Raw genomic sequence first — 15,621 nt, 5'->3', positions numbered from 1 at the left:
GCAGTAATTCACATACAATAGGATGTCTACTCATGATTCATTTTACTTTCATAGCTCTCGATCTTGTTCATAAGGCTGAACTTCGAACTCATTTTTACCTTTTGTATTTGTTTACTACAAAGGGCTGTGAGCTCATTTCTACTCCTGATCAAGACCACACTGACTTCACTAAGTGCCTTAAAGTGCTCCAAAATAAGATTGAAGAAAAAGGCCTTCAGGTAAGAAGTATACCTCTATAGTGGGTAAGGGGCTAAATATTCAACGATCCTGTTTAAAGTTGCCATGGTTTTTCACTTGTATGATGTGGTTGTATATTTCTGTCAGGTTTGTTGTTGTTCAATGTATCAGATAATCCTGTATTAGCTGCAAAGATAGGAATATGTACACAGTTGACAAAGGTCACAAATACAAATACCTTACAGTAACAAGGTAAGTGAACTAAACTATATGTAAGGTAGTTCATACTGAGAGCTCATTGTTGGCCTAACCTGACAGCTGTCTATGTCTACTGGAATATTGCCATGCAGAGCTAAATGCGTTTTTCGTAATACGTATGTTTAAATATTTTATGTGCAAAACAAATAAGGCCTTGGTTTTGCCCATAGGCTATAACTTCAGATTCTTATAGAAATCAATAAAATACCCACTTATATTCATTTATTTTGGGCCATGGAATCTATTGCTTTACATCTGTGCACTCTTTTAAGGTGTTCAGTAATGATTTCCATCCATCATCCAAATACTTAATGAAATTAGTTAATACACAAGAGTATACTTTATTATTTGTTTTGATGCTTGTGATGGTACATAGATTTTTTTTAGGTCTTTGTTTGAAGAAAGCCTATAAAATTAAAACTGATGCAATGATGATAATTAACTGCCCACCTTCCCCCACCCCTCCCCACCGGCAAGCGCAGTGAGTTAAACTGAAAGGTACAATCAGTTATGTAATTTTAACTCCAAAATTCCAGGGACAGTATACTTTTAACAGTACCCAAATGAATTCAGTAATTCATTTCAGTAGCTGTGCCTTCAGGTAGAGCTCAGTCAAATCTCAGTTCTGTTTCTTGAGTTTGTCTTAGTTCTGCCGTCTAGTCTCTGTCCTCTGACTGCTTTCCCTGTCTGTCTCCAGCAGCTTCCAGCAGGCAGTTACCACACATTTATAGTGTGGGGACTGAAGATAGCGTATCACTTCCCGCCGTACTCAGACTTTCCTCTATTATGCTGTGCCTGCATTTGGCAAAGGAGTATGAGTGCATCCTAATAGGTTTACACTCCAGTGAGGGGTGGCATCAACCCACAGAGCTCATAGATTAGCCAGTACATAGTTGGCAGGATGGTATACGCCTGGGAGAGATCGCTCTAACAAAAATTTACTCCTAGCAATAAAGTTTACCAGAGATTTACTCTAGCATGTGTTTGCTAGGTTGAGATAGTAAATCCTTTCCTCTGTTGAAAAAAAACACCTTATTAACTCTCATAATTGGCAAGCAACTCAATGTGCAAACTCAACAGAAGTAATTGAGGAAGCATTTCTCATGTCTGCTGTAGCTTTGCTGAAGCAGACCAAATGTATCATGCAATTTTCTCTGCAATCTATTTCTATAATTTAATATTTATTTAATGAGAACTTAAAATAGCCAATTGAGAGTTACCCACATATCTACATAGAGCTGATTTTGAGTTTTCTTAGAAAAAGAATTGTAAATCTTGACAAGTGTGTCTCAATTTTTCTACCTTTTCCACTACAAGCTAGGAATACTATTGTGTGAGCCTCATTTGCTGTGTCTAATTGATAGTATCCATAGTACAGTATTCAGTCATTGAACCTCTGAACAAATAATCATAAAGCTCAGTAAGACCTTCATCCAGGGAGAACGTCAGGTTGTCTGATCTGGCTAAAGAGAAGCAAAGAAAAGAAGGCCTGGCAGGGGCATGAGAGGTGGGCCCGTTGGAGGACGTGCTATGGGAAGAAACTGTAACAGCCTTGTATGCCAGCTGGGCTTAGTCACAGGCCAGAGGCTGATCAGAGGTGAGTGGATTTGGCTTCTAGATTTTCAGGGAAGAGTGTGGACTTGGTGGCATTGTTTGCCCTGACGTGGTTGCTGCTGGGCGATAGCAGCTCACAGCCACACTTAGCTCTCAGAACACTCCTTTTCTTTACTCTAATTTTTATTGTCAAGGTGATATACAGAGGGGTTACAGTTACTTATCTAAGGTAGTGAGTACATTTCTTGTCAAACTTGTTACCTCCTCCCCCATTTTTCTCCCACCTCCCCTCCTCTCCAGTCCCCCTCCTCCTGAGTTGTACCATTAGTTTACGACATATTGTCTTGTATCACTGTTGCATCAGTTCACCTTTTATCCTTTGTCTCATCATTTTGATGTTCCTTTTCCCTTCCCTAATTCAGATAAATGTAGGTACAATACTCAGGGTACCAAAATGGAATACAGTGACAACAGGGGCTAAACCATAGGGAAGATAAACAAAAGAAAACAGAAATAATTTCACATGGTTTATTAAAAATAACAATGAAAAACCACTTGTTTCCAGATCTTGGAGTTCCTTTTGGTTAGCATCATCTTATGTGATCATATGTACATAGCTATTGAGCTATTGTGATCATCTGCCAAGACTATCCTAGACATATACTAATTATTACCAGTTAGTGAAACCATGGAGTCCATGTTTCTTTAGGTCTGGCTCACTTCACTTAGTATGATTTTTTCCAAGTCTTTCCATTTCTTACGAAGGCAATTTCACTCTTTATGATAGAGGCATGGAATTCTATTGTGTGTGTGTGTGTGTGTGTGTGTGTGTGTGTGTGTGTGTATACAATATCTTAATCCATTCATCTACTGAGAGACATCTGGGTTGGTTCCATATTTTAGCTATGGCAAATAATGCTACAATGAACATGATTGTATTGTTTGTATTGTTAGCATTAGTATGGCCTTGTTTGTGATCCTTTGGATAAATGCCCAAAAGCAGGGCTGCTGGGTCATAGGGGAGCTCTATGTTTAGCCTTTTCAGGAACCTCCACACTACTTTCCAGCGTGATTGAACAAGTTTACACTCCCATCAATAGTGTAGTAGGGTTCCCTTTTGGCCACATTCTCACCAGCATCTGTTACTAATTTTCTTGATGATGGCAATTTTTACTGGAGTGAGGTAGAATCTCTATATTGTTTTGATTTGCATTTATTTTATGGCCAGAGTTGTGGAACACTTCATGTGCCTACTGGCCAGTCTCATTTCCTCTTCAGAGAAGTCTCTCTTTAAGTCTTTAGCCCACTTATTAATGGGGCCGTTGTTTCTTTGAGGATTTGTTTAGGAGGAACTTGAGTTTTTGAGTTCTAAGTATATTTTAGATATGAGGCCTTGTCAAGGGCGCTCTTGTTTGGAAGGAATGTGGAGTGCTGGCCTTGGGAATGCGGCGTCTCTGGACCACTTTAGCCCAGTGAACCCTGTAACCTGTCTTGTACCAAGTGCTTTCCTTCTTCTCAAAACCTTGTGCATGTCCTCTTCCCCCTCGCCTCAAGGTGCCTGGACAGCATCCTCCACTCTGCCTAAAGTTCTGTTTGATTAGAGGACACATGGCAGAGTTTCCTTAACAATGGCTTATGTTAGATGCTGCTGCTCTCATGTACACACCACCCTTTATATTTCTTCTAGAGCACTCTGTGCACTTCCAATTATTTCGTTAATTATTTCCAACTGTTGCTCAAAGCCTTTTATCCCAGATCTACTGTACAGCCTGTGAAGCTGGGGTCAGATACACTCATTGGAGACTTGCTGGAAGTCGTTTGCATAAAGAGGTGCTCTGCAAATGTTTGGCACTTTTTTTTTTGGGGGGGGGGACAGCCCTGGGGCTTGGACTCCAGGCCTGAGATCCCTGACTTCTTTTTGCTTCAGGAGTAGCATTCTACCTTTTGAGCCACAGCACCACTTCCAGCTTTTTCTGTTTATGTGGTGCTGAGGAATCAAACCCAGGGCTTCATGCATGCTAGGCAAGTATTCTACCACTAAGCCGCGTTCCCAGCCTGTTTGGCACATTTTATGTTCCATGGGAGCACACAGGAGACCAGATATCACACAGGAAAAAGGCTTGTCAGAGAAGCTGAGGCATAATAAACACTTAGGCATAAGATGGCAAAAAAGGAGAAGAGAATTTCAGAAACTGTTGCCCGGTGCAGAGAGGACCACGAGTACTTGGTGAAGGCTGAAAAACTTCACCTCCATCCTTTCAGCATCCCAAGTGCGCTTGGAATTAAGCTGACAAAAGGCAGAATTATAGGAGAAAGCATGCATCCATCCAGCCAGAGAAAAAAGCCTCAAAGTAAAACTTAAAGCCAGGGACTTACATGCTGGATTGAACAAAGAATATTAAGTTGTGAAGAAGCAACTGAATTATATGGGCAAGCTTAAAAGACAAGACCAATTTTGTGTGTGAGTGTGTGTGTTGGGGGAGGGTGCATGCATGTGCCAGTATAGAGGCTTGAACTCAAGGCCTCATGCTCTGGCTTGCCTTTTATTTTCACTCATAGCATGAGTGGACCACACCTCCACCTCTTGCTTTTAGGCAGTTAACTGGAGGTAAGAGTCTCATAGATGTTTCCTGCCTGAGATGCCTTCCAGATGAGCCTCAGATCTCAGCCTGCTGAGCAGCGAGGAATATAGGTGTGAGACACCAAACCAGAGCTATTTTAACATCTCTGTGCAGAATTCTTTGGATCTTGATCCAAGAGGCTGTTGCGTCTTCCACATGAGAATTCTGCCTCCTGTTTCAAGAAAAATAGGAACTTCAGAGTGATATTTTATTTTCTGCTACTTTTAAGTTTTCTTATCTTAAATATTCAGTATGCAAGATTGACATAATTTGACCTACCAACTCCAGTGAGTTGATGCTAGAGAAATTGAAGTGGTTTATGATAGAGACTATGGTGATTCGTTTGGTGAAGGCTACGTTACCTACAGTTCTCATTAAGACAGAAAACGTGGTTTCCCATGTGGTCCCATTTTATGTAGTTTCAGTTATTCATGGTCACCCATGCTCTGGAAACATGGGCTGAACTATTCTAGAAATAATTGATTTCTATGTTTAAAATTTTACACTTTCCTGAGGGACATAAGCAAAGCTGCATCGTCCTTCCCACTTTCTCCAGGAATGGAGCCTTCCTTACCTTTGTTCCGTGTTTCCGTGTGGTGCATGCTGCCTTCTATGTTGAGCCCCTGGTTTGCTTATCAGATGGGGGATACTGCATTGTGTAACTCTTGCTCAGGTTACTTGGTATGGAAGCCTAAGGCTGCACAACATCTACTCCATCAATTCACCTCTCTTCTTATCTCAAGGGCATCTGATTCTCTTCCAGCATCCAAAGAAGAAACGCCTGAGTTCAGTCTGACAGGGAGATACTGTTGAGAAAGAGACATAATCACATAACTTTCATTGTATTAATTGCTTAATGTGTCTAATTTTTAAATTAAGTTTTTTCATAGTTCTATATGAGTAAGAGAGAGGTGGGCAGCCTAAAGTTTGGGGCATGCACTGGGGCTTTTGAAAGCTATCCCTGACGATGACTGTGAGTGATGACTATATTAAATCTGAGGGAATATAATTTCTCTCGCCTTCTATCGGATTTCCCATTAACCTAGAAGGATAGCATTGTATTTGATTTAGAGAAATAGCGTGAAAAAAATAAGATTAGGAAGGAAACTAATACAGTATTCCTACTATAGATCCTCCTACCTCATATGAGATCATGAAGATTTTAAGAAATTTCTTTCCTTAAAAATATATAAACAGTATCAAGATATCCTTTATGCCTCTTTTTCTAACAAAACCTATCAAATTACCATCTATTTCTAATTTTCTCCTTCTTATGACTATCTGATCAAATTATAATCATAAGAACTCTTATTATGGAATAAAATTTTAATTATAATAAAAAATCAATAAAGTACTCAGTCCTTAAGATGCTAAGGAACTATGTTGTATAGTATGTTAGGACTTTGTAGAATTTGGACTCAGTTCTCTTCCTTGCCTAGAAGAGTTTAATATCAAGGACATGAAATTAATTAAAGTTGGCCAAATTATCTTAACGTGCCTATTTTAAACCCTACTGTTTTCAACTTGAATTCTGCTTCCAAAGTGTCCTCCAGTACATGATACATGTTGCTTTATAATGCTTTGATTTTGTATTGCTACACTCTTGCTCTGAAACTGAGTTCTGAATAATATATTTATTAGAATGCTCTCTGATACACCTAAATCTTCAAACACTGTGTGCAAGTCTTTCTGTGATACTCATGTATACTCATAAACTGTGGGATTCACTGGAAACATGAAAAACTGTTTCTCCATGCATCTAAAAATCTTAACACCCACTGTCTTTAGAATGTAGCAGAAATAATTCTAGGTCCAGTTCCCTAAGAGTCTCTGAGAAGTGAATTTTATAGAATCACTTATTTTAATTGATGGTTTATTTTATAAATAGAGACTTTATCTTTGACAAAATAGAGCAGGAACGTTTTCATTAATTATTGGAGATAGGTGTACACCTATACCAACTCTTTTGCTAAAACTCCACATGGCTCTGGCTGTCTCCAGTACTACAAATATCTCTGTGTGTGTGTGTGTGTGTGTGTGTGTGTGTGTGTGTGTGTGCACGCACACACACACCGTAACAACTAAATGCAATGAAACGTTCTGGTTTGAATCGTGAAATGCAAAAAGGGCATTAGTATACAACTGGTAAATTTGAGTGAACTCTAACATTTAGTTAATCGCAGTGACTGGTTTCAGGGCTAGCTGTAACCAGTGTATTCTGTAGCAATGATGTTAATGTGGAGGTAAAGGCAGTGCATGAAAGCATATTCTCAGCACTTTTTTGCATCATTTTAGCAAATTTCAAATTTTTTCAGAAGAAAAGTTTACTTGCAAAGTGTATTGTGGGTTGCAAGTGTGCTGTTACTGTAGATCTAGCATGATCATTTAAGGCAAATCTCCATTGCCTTATGTGGACTCCCACCAGTAAGATGCCTTCAGAAGGTATTAAATTGGGAGTCTCTGATGCCATGTTTAGTCAAATAGGTTACATAAAGCTACAGTTTAGCAAGAGATTTGATGGTATTTACACAATGAGACCACCTGGGATACTTTCTCCCTTCCCTTCTTCTCAAGGTACAGATTTCCAAATGTGATAGCATTTGGTCAGCTAGAGAACTGATCCACCGTCCATGGAACCGTGGCTCACACTTGTAGCCCTAGCTACTCAGGAGACCGAGATCTGGACAAATGCAGTTCAAGACTAGCCTCGGCAGCAGTTTGGTAGACTTCTTCTCCAAAATAACTAGCAGGAAGCAGAGCTGGGGGCATGTTTCAAGGGGTAGTATGACAGCTTAGCAATTATATGACCTTGAGTTCAAATCCAGTACCACCTCTTCCATGATGTGTTCTGATGAGAACATCTAAATACTTAAGTACTTACTGCTTAATTCTGTGTTTACTCCTTGGCCTTTTAAGCCATCTCCAATTCCATCTCCAATGGCTCCCCAGTGCTTTTGTGTGTTTGTCTTCTCTACCTTCTGTTCTCTGCTTTGCTTTCTTCTATTTGGCCACTGTTTCTATGTCACTAAATCCTTAATTTATACCTCTAATCCTATACTCCAAAGCCATATTTCTACCCACTAACTGGAAGGCCAAGGGAACTTTATTTCAGTGTCTAAAGCAAAATTCATCATCTTGTTCACAGAATCTCATTTCTTCCTCTGTATTTCCTATCTAACTCAATGGCACTACCATCCATCCACCTGCAGGAGCCTAGAGGTGGTCCTATGTTTTACTCAGCCGTCCCCTCAGCAGTCACAGGTCTTTGAATTCCAGACCTACCTCTCTTGAGCCCATGTTGTTCTTGGTGGTCTGTGGTGTTCCATTGCTACTGTGTTCATCCAGATTTTTGTCATTTCTCACTTAGGATGCTTTATATGTTTCTGATAGCTCCTTTATAAGCCCACCCTCTATATAATGCTGTACATATACCTATTCATACACCCTTATATTAATGCCATATATGTAGTTTGTATGTGCATATGTATAGATATGTATATTACATATATACTAGTAGCTTACATGTGCTATATCTTAAATGTGCATCTGCTTTAAATTTTTTATTATTCCTCATTGCTATGTATTTAATACATATTTGTTCAATGAATAAATAGATTTCTGGTAAAATCAGTAAGAACTCTGGAATGCATTACAACTGACCTTAGTTGGCATTTAACACTCTGTAGTCTTCTTGATACCATTTAAATTCTCCTGATACCTGTCACCTATTCTCTAGCTTCCTCATCTCTGCTAGTTGGGATAATAGATAGCATTCATTACAACAAGTAAAAATCCTACTGTAAACTTCCCTGAAGTGTTAGTCTCCAGAACATTAAAACTAGAGATTATGTGTTCGGGTGCTTGGGATAGAGCTGCATGGTGGTAAAAGACTATTGAAAGTTTTTTACGTTTCTGTTTTTTTCACCTGTAAGCTAAGAATACTAGTCTTATCAATAACAGAGTTGTGAGGTTTAAAAAAAAACAACAAAATACTTTTGTCAGCATTTATCCTATACAAAGGACAGCTTAAAGATTGTCATAATAGTAGTGGTGGATGAAACATGCAATGTCGTGTACCTTAACTCTTATGAACTTCTGGAGTAATAGATTTTGCTGAATGAGTATGAATTAGAATGTGATTTTAGAAATTACATAAACTATTTTGTTACAGTATATTGACCAGGTTTTTGGACTCTCAGTGTAGAATTGTTTTTTGGGACACGTCTTAACTTCATTAGAGCTCTCTTAATATCAGGCACTTACATGTTTGCTTGAGAGGGCACTCGTGCTGCTCCCTGGAACCCAGTAAATGCGATGGTAACACATCCAGATGAAATGTGAGTTGCACAACACAACTGTCTTTGACACTTTGGCTCTGGGGGAGAGAAAAAGGGAGACATGTCCTACCTTCTTTAATCCCAGAAGACACATCCTATACCTACATATTAAGCAGTGCTAAATAATTACTCTCCTTTAGTGATCTAATCATATTTTTTTCCTCTGAGACACAATGGAATGCTACTAGAGATCTTCAGTTGGACAAACTTTTATGGAGTATCTATCCAATCTACTTAAGTCTATATGATATGATTCTGTGACTGAGTCAGGTAGCCCAATAGACGGAAAAAAAAACAAGTAACTGTTGAACAATTCACATTGCCATAAACACTGTAACTTGCCTTCAGAATACATCCTGCCTTGGTTTTGATTACTCATCACTGTTCATATGTGACCATTCTCTGTTCTACACTTTTATGTTTTTGTTTAAGAAAAAGGAACATTACACATGCACACACACACACACACACACACACACACACACACACACAGTGAAACTGAGCCCACATTGATGTGACCCACCCTTCCATCACCACCCTTTTAAGCAGCACTGCTCCCCCACCTTTGCCATCAGTTTCTGACTCTGTCCTTCAGTCCTCAAGTTCAATGTGCCCTGTAGCAGTGGTTTCAATCTGACATATTATGTATTTGGGAAATTTGTTTTCCTTTTGTTGTTACTTAGAATTCAAGTTTCACATAGACTGGGAAGTGTGCATGCTTGTTCTTAGTTATGTCCACCTAAAGCAGGACAAGGAATATCTAGATACTCCTTAAATATTTATTAAATGAATTTGTACAAATTTCGAAAGATTAATTTGTTTTTAGCAAACTCTTTTTTTTCTCTTATTTATTGTCGAAGTGATGTACAGAAAGGTTACGGTTTCATACGTTAGGCATTGGATTCATTTCTTGTACTGTTTGTTACCTCCTCCCTCATTCCCCCTTCCCTCTCCCCACCTGAGTTGTTCAGTTGGTTTACACCAAACAGTTTTGCAAGTATTGCTTTTGTAGTCGTTTGTCTTTTTATCCTGTGTCTCTTGATTTTAGTATTCCCTTTCCCTTTCCTAGTTCTAATACCAGTATATACAGTTTCCAATGTACTCAGATAAGATACAGTGATAGTACAGGTACAACCACAGGAAGGGGATACAAGAGGATCATCAACAATAGAAGCTACAGTTTCACATAGCATGTTGAAAGTAATTATAACAGCGATATATCACTCGTTTCCATAACATGGAGCTTATTTCACATAGGGGCATAGCTATTAGACTCTTATCATCAAATATTAGTACTTGCTATCTAATTTAACTTAACAAGATTCATTCCATTACACAAGATTCTGCCCCATTGTAATTGAAAACATTTCTATTTTGGCAGCCCATGGAACATATCAACAACTAAAGGGGTTTGTATAGTATGTGATAAATTGTATGTATGACCTTATAAAATATGATTATCCACTAGTTTTATCATATATGACTTTGCTAGGATGTAGGTTGTATGTAATCAAAATTTAGACCTCATAGAATACCTTTATTTTTAATAGAAATTCAAAGGAATTCTTTATTTGGATTTCCTTATAATCAGTCATGTCACTTAAGGCCACACTAGAATCTATCAATGATGATGTCTGTAAAAGACTCTATGGTCAAGCCTAGTGGCTCATATCTATAATTTCCACTACTCAGAAGGATGAGATCGAGAGGACTATGGTTCCAAACCAGCCCAGGCAGAAAGGTCACAAGCCCCCATTTTAACCAGTAAAGCTTTGTGGGTGGTACACACCTGCCATCTCAGCTAATAACAAAAGCAGGCAGGGAGGTCATGATTCATGTCAGTCTGTGCCAAAACTCAGAGTCTCTGGGGAGCAAACTGAAGCACACCGGGCTATGGGTATGGGTAAGCTTCCTCCAAGGTCAAGGTCCTTAGTTTAAACCCTAGTACTACTTTATACAATGGACTAGCAGACCTTACCCAAAAAAAGGCCATATGTGAAAAGAAGAGCAAGAATAAAATGTGTACCTAAAAGGCAGTAATAGAGCATCCTGCTTATTTCCTACTTACCATCAGCCACCAGTCCAGAAGTCAAGATCTACACTCTCATACTTTAGAATCCAACCAGTAGCATTTCAGCTTCAAACTAGACAGAAAGGAGTTCCTAGTCAGAGTTGTCCAAGACATCCTAAAGATTACCAGCAGCATGCTGTTTCAACATGTGTCCCCACAGTCTTCTTGGTATTCTAAAGAAATCATATAGAATCCATTCTTCAGCTCCAAAACTGAACTTTGTTTCACTGTAAGGGTTTGGATGAACTTTAGCCCACGGGAAAGGAATGGGGACAGTGACACGTATCTTTTTGTTAACATGCTGTAATCCCACAGTCTGAGGCTCTTAATGCATCTTAACTTGCCAGGCTTAAGAATTACTTTTAGATGCTTTAAGAAAGCTTAGCCATAAAAAGATGTGTATTTGTAAAGTGAAATAAAAAAGATCAGGACAAAAGTGTATTTATGTTATACTGGCCTACTTTAGCATTAGCATGCTGCTTGTTTTGTTTTATTATTTTGTTTTGTTTTGCTTTTGAGACAAGATCTCATATATCATATAGTACCTGCTTTTCAGCTCCTTAATTGGTATATTATAAATTCTGGAACCAGCTCTTTTTTCCCCCATGGTCTAAGTTACTTTGCAAAAGTTGAGAGCTAAAATAATGTCTGAGTTATATAGGGGCTATTTCATGAGCCAGTGCCACTGTGAACTTGATGATAATCAATCTTGTCAACTTTCTTGAAAAAATAATGACAGCGGTACTGTACAATTTCCACATCGGCTCTATAACTGAAGTATTGTAAGAATTCTATGACAAGTTTCACTACCTTTTATTTTTTTCTGTGCTGTCTCTGGAAGGAATATTGCATGCTTAAACAGACATTTTTTAATCAACTTCTAGAAAGAATACACACACGCGCGCATGCACACACACATTCAGCTGTACATAAATATCACTATACATACCACTGGATTGCTTTTGGTATGTAACTAGCATTGTTCTCTTTTTTTTAACGTCCAAAGCAACTACTTACATGCCCACATTTTGGGCCCAGTGTTGTGCAGTCTGTGTTCCAAACAAGGCAGCAGGGAAGAAGATTTCTGGGCTTTGAGTCCAAGCAGATTGTTTCCTACATCATTTTAGAGAAGTCTTCAAAAGGGGAATTCACATTGGTGTTTTTCCTTTTTCCTAGAGATCAGAAATCTTTTTTATAGTGCTGTGCAACAAGAGAAAATAGATAAACCCAGTGCTTTGAAGTGACTTGGGAGATGTTTCAGGGGATATAAAAAAGCTTACTACCTCAGAGGCCGCGGCAAGCTAATCCATTCCCGCCAGAGGAGAAGCTTGCTTTTATAGGCCCCTGGACAAGGGTTAAGTTTATCTGCTTACCAGGAATCCCAGCTTGATGACTCACTTGCCAGACAGAACTTCCCATCAGTGCACAGGACAGACTTGATTAGTGTGGAGCCATTCTGTAGAAGTCACACTGGCCTTATGTGAGAAAAAGTCTTTTAGTGTGAATTACAGCGTTGTGAATATGCAGGAATTGCAAGTGGATTAAGAAACTGTATCTTACATACTTTTGTAACAATAATGTATATGTAATAAGACATCCTGAATGTATTTAGTAGTCTGTAAAATATATCCCTTTTAGTCTGTTTCCCTTTACAAGGCATCCTAAATGTGACAGTACCTGCATCATAATTATAATGACTCACAATGATGAAACCGTCTATATTTTTAAGAAATATAGTTTGTTGGTATTAAGACATTATGGATGTTAATAAATATTGCTTATGGATATTAAGTCATGCTGAAAAATGAAAATGGTTTTGCTCATCATGGATAGGTATGTATGTATAGGTGGTGATTAAATATTAGTTGTTAACTCAGGAGAAGATCTCTACCTCTATCCATCTATCTAAAACCATATTCCTTTGTATTAGATGATGAACCTCTGCCCCTTAATGTTGCTTCTTACTCAGAGAAGACAGCAAACTTTCCAACCTTCTGTCTTTGGAGCTGGAAGGAGAACATGTTTTCTGCTTTCACAACCTTCTGCCTTCTCAGTAGTAGTTCTGCTTAGCATTCCATGGTCACCTTCTTCTTCCATCACAGAAAGTAGCATGCTAGAATCTAGATGCATGCTGTAGAAACAAGGTAGTACCAGCTTTTCCCCTGAACCTACTGTACACCTTCTCTCCTAAACACACATATATACATACAGACACATATGTATTTGTGCATGTACATCATATGCATACATGTTTATATACACATATACAGTATGTGTATGTATATATATATATATATATATGTATTCCCAATATGAACCAGCTGGGTCAAGATAGTTTGGAACACTATAGGAAATAGGGTATTTTAAAATATGTGTAACTAACTTGCATTAATTATATTTTAATTAAATATTGTTATCCATGTCTACTGGAGGTTTCAGGTGCCTATAAAGTTGACACCAAAGATTCTTATTTTATTTTATTTTTTTTGGCCAGTCCTGGGCCTTGGACTCAGGGCCTGAGCACTGTCCCTGGCTTCCTTTTGCTCAAGACTAGCACTCTGCCACTTGAGCCACAGCGCTACTTCTGGCCATTTTCTGTATATGTGGTGCTGGGGAATCGAACCTAGGGCCTCGTGTATCCGAGGCAGGCACTCTTGCCACTAGGCTATATCCCCAGCCCAAAGATTCTTATTTTTAAATCATTCATATAAAGAAATTATTTCAAAGATGAAGTTATAATTGAACAAATATTTTCTGCCTTATAGATTTACTGAGATGCTTATAGGTAGCAAAATAGAAAATAGAATTGTGAATAATTTTTGGTAAATCGAAATATGATGATATAATCAACTATTTTGTATACATGTATTAGTTGTTGCAAACTTCTTGCATTGTGATAAATAATCATTCAATGTTTAATAACACTGTGGTTGCATTTTTAACATTTGCCTTTGGCATTATAATATAGTCTAACTCATATTTAGAAATCTAAGTGTTAATGACCAAGTGCCAAATTTGCAGTCAAAATGCTCTGTTCTCCCAGGAGGCGGAAAGAAGATAATTAACATAAACTACTTAGTTGTCTCCGGTTGCAAAGCCTAATGATTGTACTACAGCAAGTCTGACAGATACCTATTATTAACTGGACAATAAAAAGTGAAGAGTTACAGGCTTGCAAACATTGAAGAAAAGCAGTGCACCAAATTATTACAGGTAGCCTAAACTAATTCATCAAGACTTGGAAGGCAAGCATTTCATGTATCATTTTAGACAAGAATATGCAACTAAGACATTTTTTAATGGTGAGGCAAAGCACAAAGTGTTAGTGGGTGAAAATGAATCGTTATGATATAAGAGAGGATAAGGCTATTAAAAATGAATATAAATGCAGATCATCTGGGACCAGAGCATCTCTTCATGATGTTTCTCAAATGGTCTGGTAAAATCTGCCTCAAGGGCTGGGGATATGGCCTAGTGGCAAGAGTGCTTGCCTTGTATACATGAAGCCCTGGGTTCAATTCCCCAGCACCGCATATATAGAAAACGGCCAGAAGGGGCGCTGTGGCTCAGTGGCAGAGTGCTAGCCTTGAGCAAAAAGAAGCCAGGGACAGTGCTCAGGCCCTGAGTCCAAGGCCCAGGACTGGCCAAAAAAAAAAAAAATCTGCCTCAAGTACCTAAAGAAAGAGGTCGAGGTTCCATTTTCTGGGACCTAGAGAAAGGGACATGGTGACTGCTTGTGTCCTTTCAAAATAATCAACTTCAATACAGCAGCATGTGTGTTAGAGGTTAGCCAGACTGAAAAATACCTGGGACTTTTTTGAGTAAGATTTCAATAGTGTACTGTTTAGTTATTATTTCATTTGTGTACTAGTCAGTACTTTAGTTCCAGTGAGCAACATTTCTACAATACCAACTGTAATATCCTTTTAAAGTCTGCTTCTAAATAGCTAATTGTTTCTGAATAGGATGTGAATTATGCTTCCATTCTTTCCCTTGCACTAAGCATTTACCATGTCAAAGATGCTCTGGTAGGTGTTAGGAATATTCCATACTACAAATAATGCAGCACTGTAGTTCTCATTAATTCTGTAACTCAGAGGGGTACCTTGAAATTATGTTTCATTGGAAATATCCCCCATCTCTTCCCAGTGTGAAATCTAGAGAATATAATTACCTCTAGTAGGTTTTATAATAGCCATGCTATTTATTTTTACAGATAATCATTTTATGTAATATTACTTACTCATAAATACATTCCTTACTTTTCTCCTCAAACAGTTTAATTTTCAGTAGAGACAAAATGAATAAAATCATTAAAACCTCATGAGGTTTCATTCATTCTGTTCCACTCTCCTTGCCACTCGTTTCCTGATACAGAGGAAGGTAGCTATGTGTGAATTTGTTCCTGCTCCCCTTGTTTCATTTACATGAAGAAGAAAAGACAATGCATTGCTACACTGGGTAGATCTCATATTTGTTTTGTTTATACTGAAAATTGTTCCATTTCTGTTGACTTCATTGCTATGGCTTAAAGACCTGTAGTCTGAGACTCTAGGAAGTGTTAGGACTCAAGACATCCTTGTAGGGAATGACAACCTTATTA

At 38.3% G+C, this 15,621-nt stretch overlaps 1 protein-coding gene across 2 annotated transcripts in view; it reads left to right on the top strand.

Annotated features, from left to right (window-relative positions):
• Tpk1 (thiamin pyrophosphokinase 1) overlaps positions 1 to 15,621 on the top strand; it is a 240,713-nt gene that overhangs the window by 125,326 nt on the left and 99,766 nt on the right. For both annotated transcript variants that reach the window (XM_048340405.1, XM_048340406.1), the window contains one exon: positions 123 to 218. In XM_048340405.1, coding sequence (XP_048196362.1) covers positions 123 to 218 — 96 coding nt within the window. The remainder of the gene's footprint in view (positions 1 to 122; positions 219 to 15,621) is intronic.

This window comes from Perognathus longimembris, chromosome 2, assembly GCF_023159225.1.
Source record: "Perognathus longimembris pacificus isolate PPM17 chromosome 2, ASM2315922v1, whole genome shotgun sequence".
Classification (NCBI taxonomy): Eukaryota; Metazoa; Chordata; class Mammalia; order Rodentia; family Heteromyidae; genus Perognathus; species Perognathus longimembris.
The sequence above is the reverse complement of the archived record's forward strand: the minus strand, read 5'-3'. Positions and strand labels throughout refer to the sequence as shown.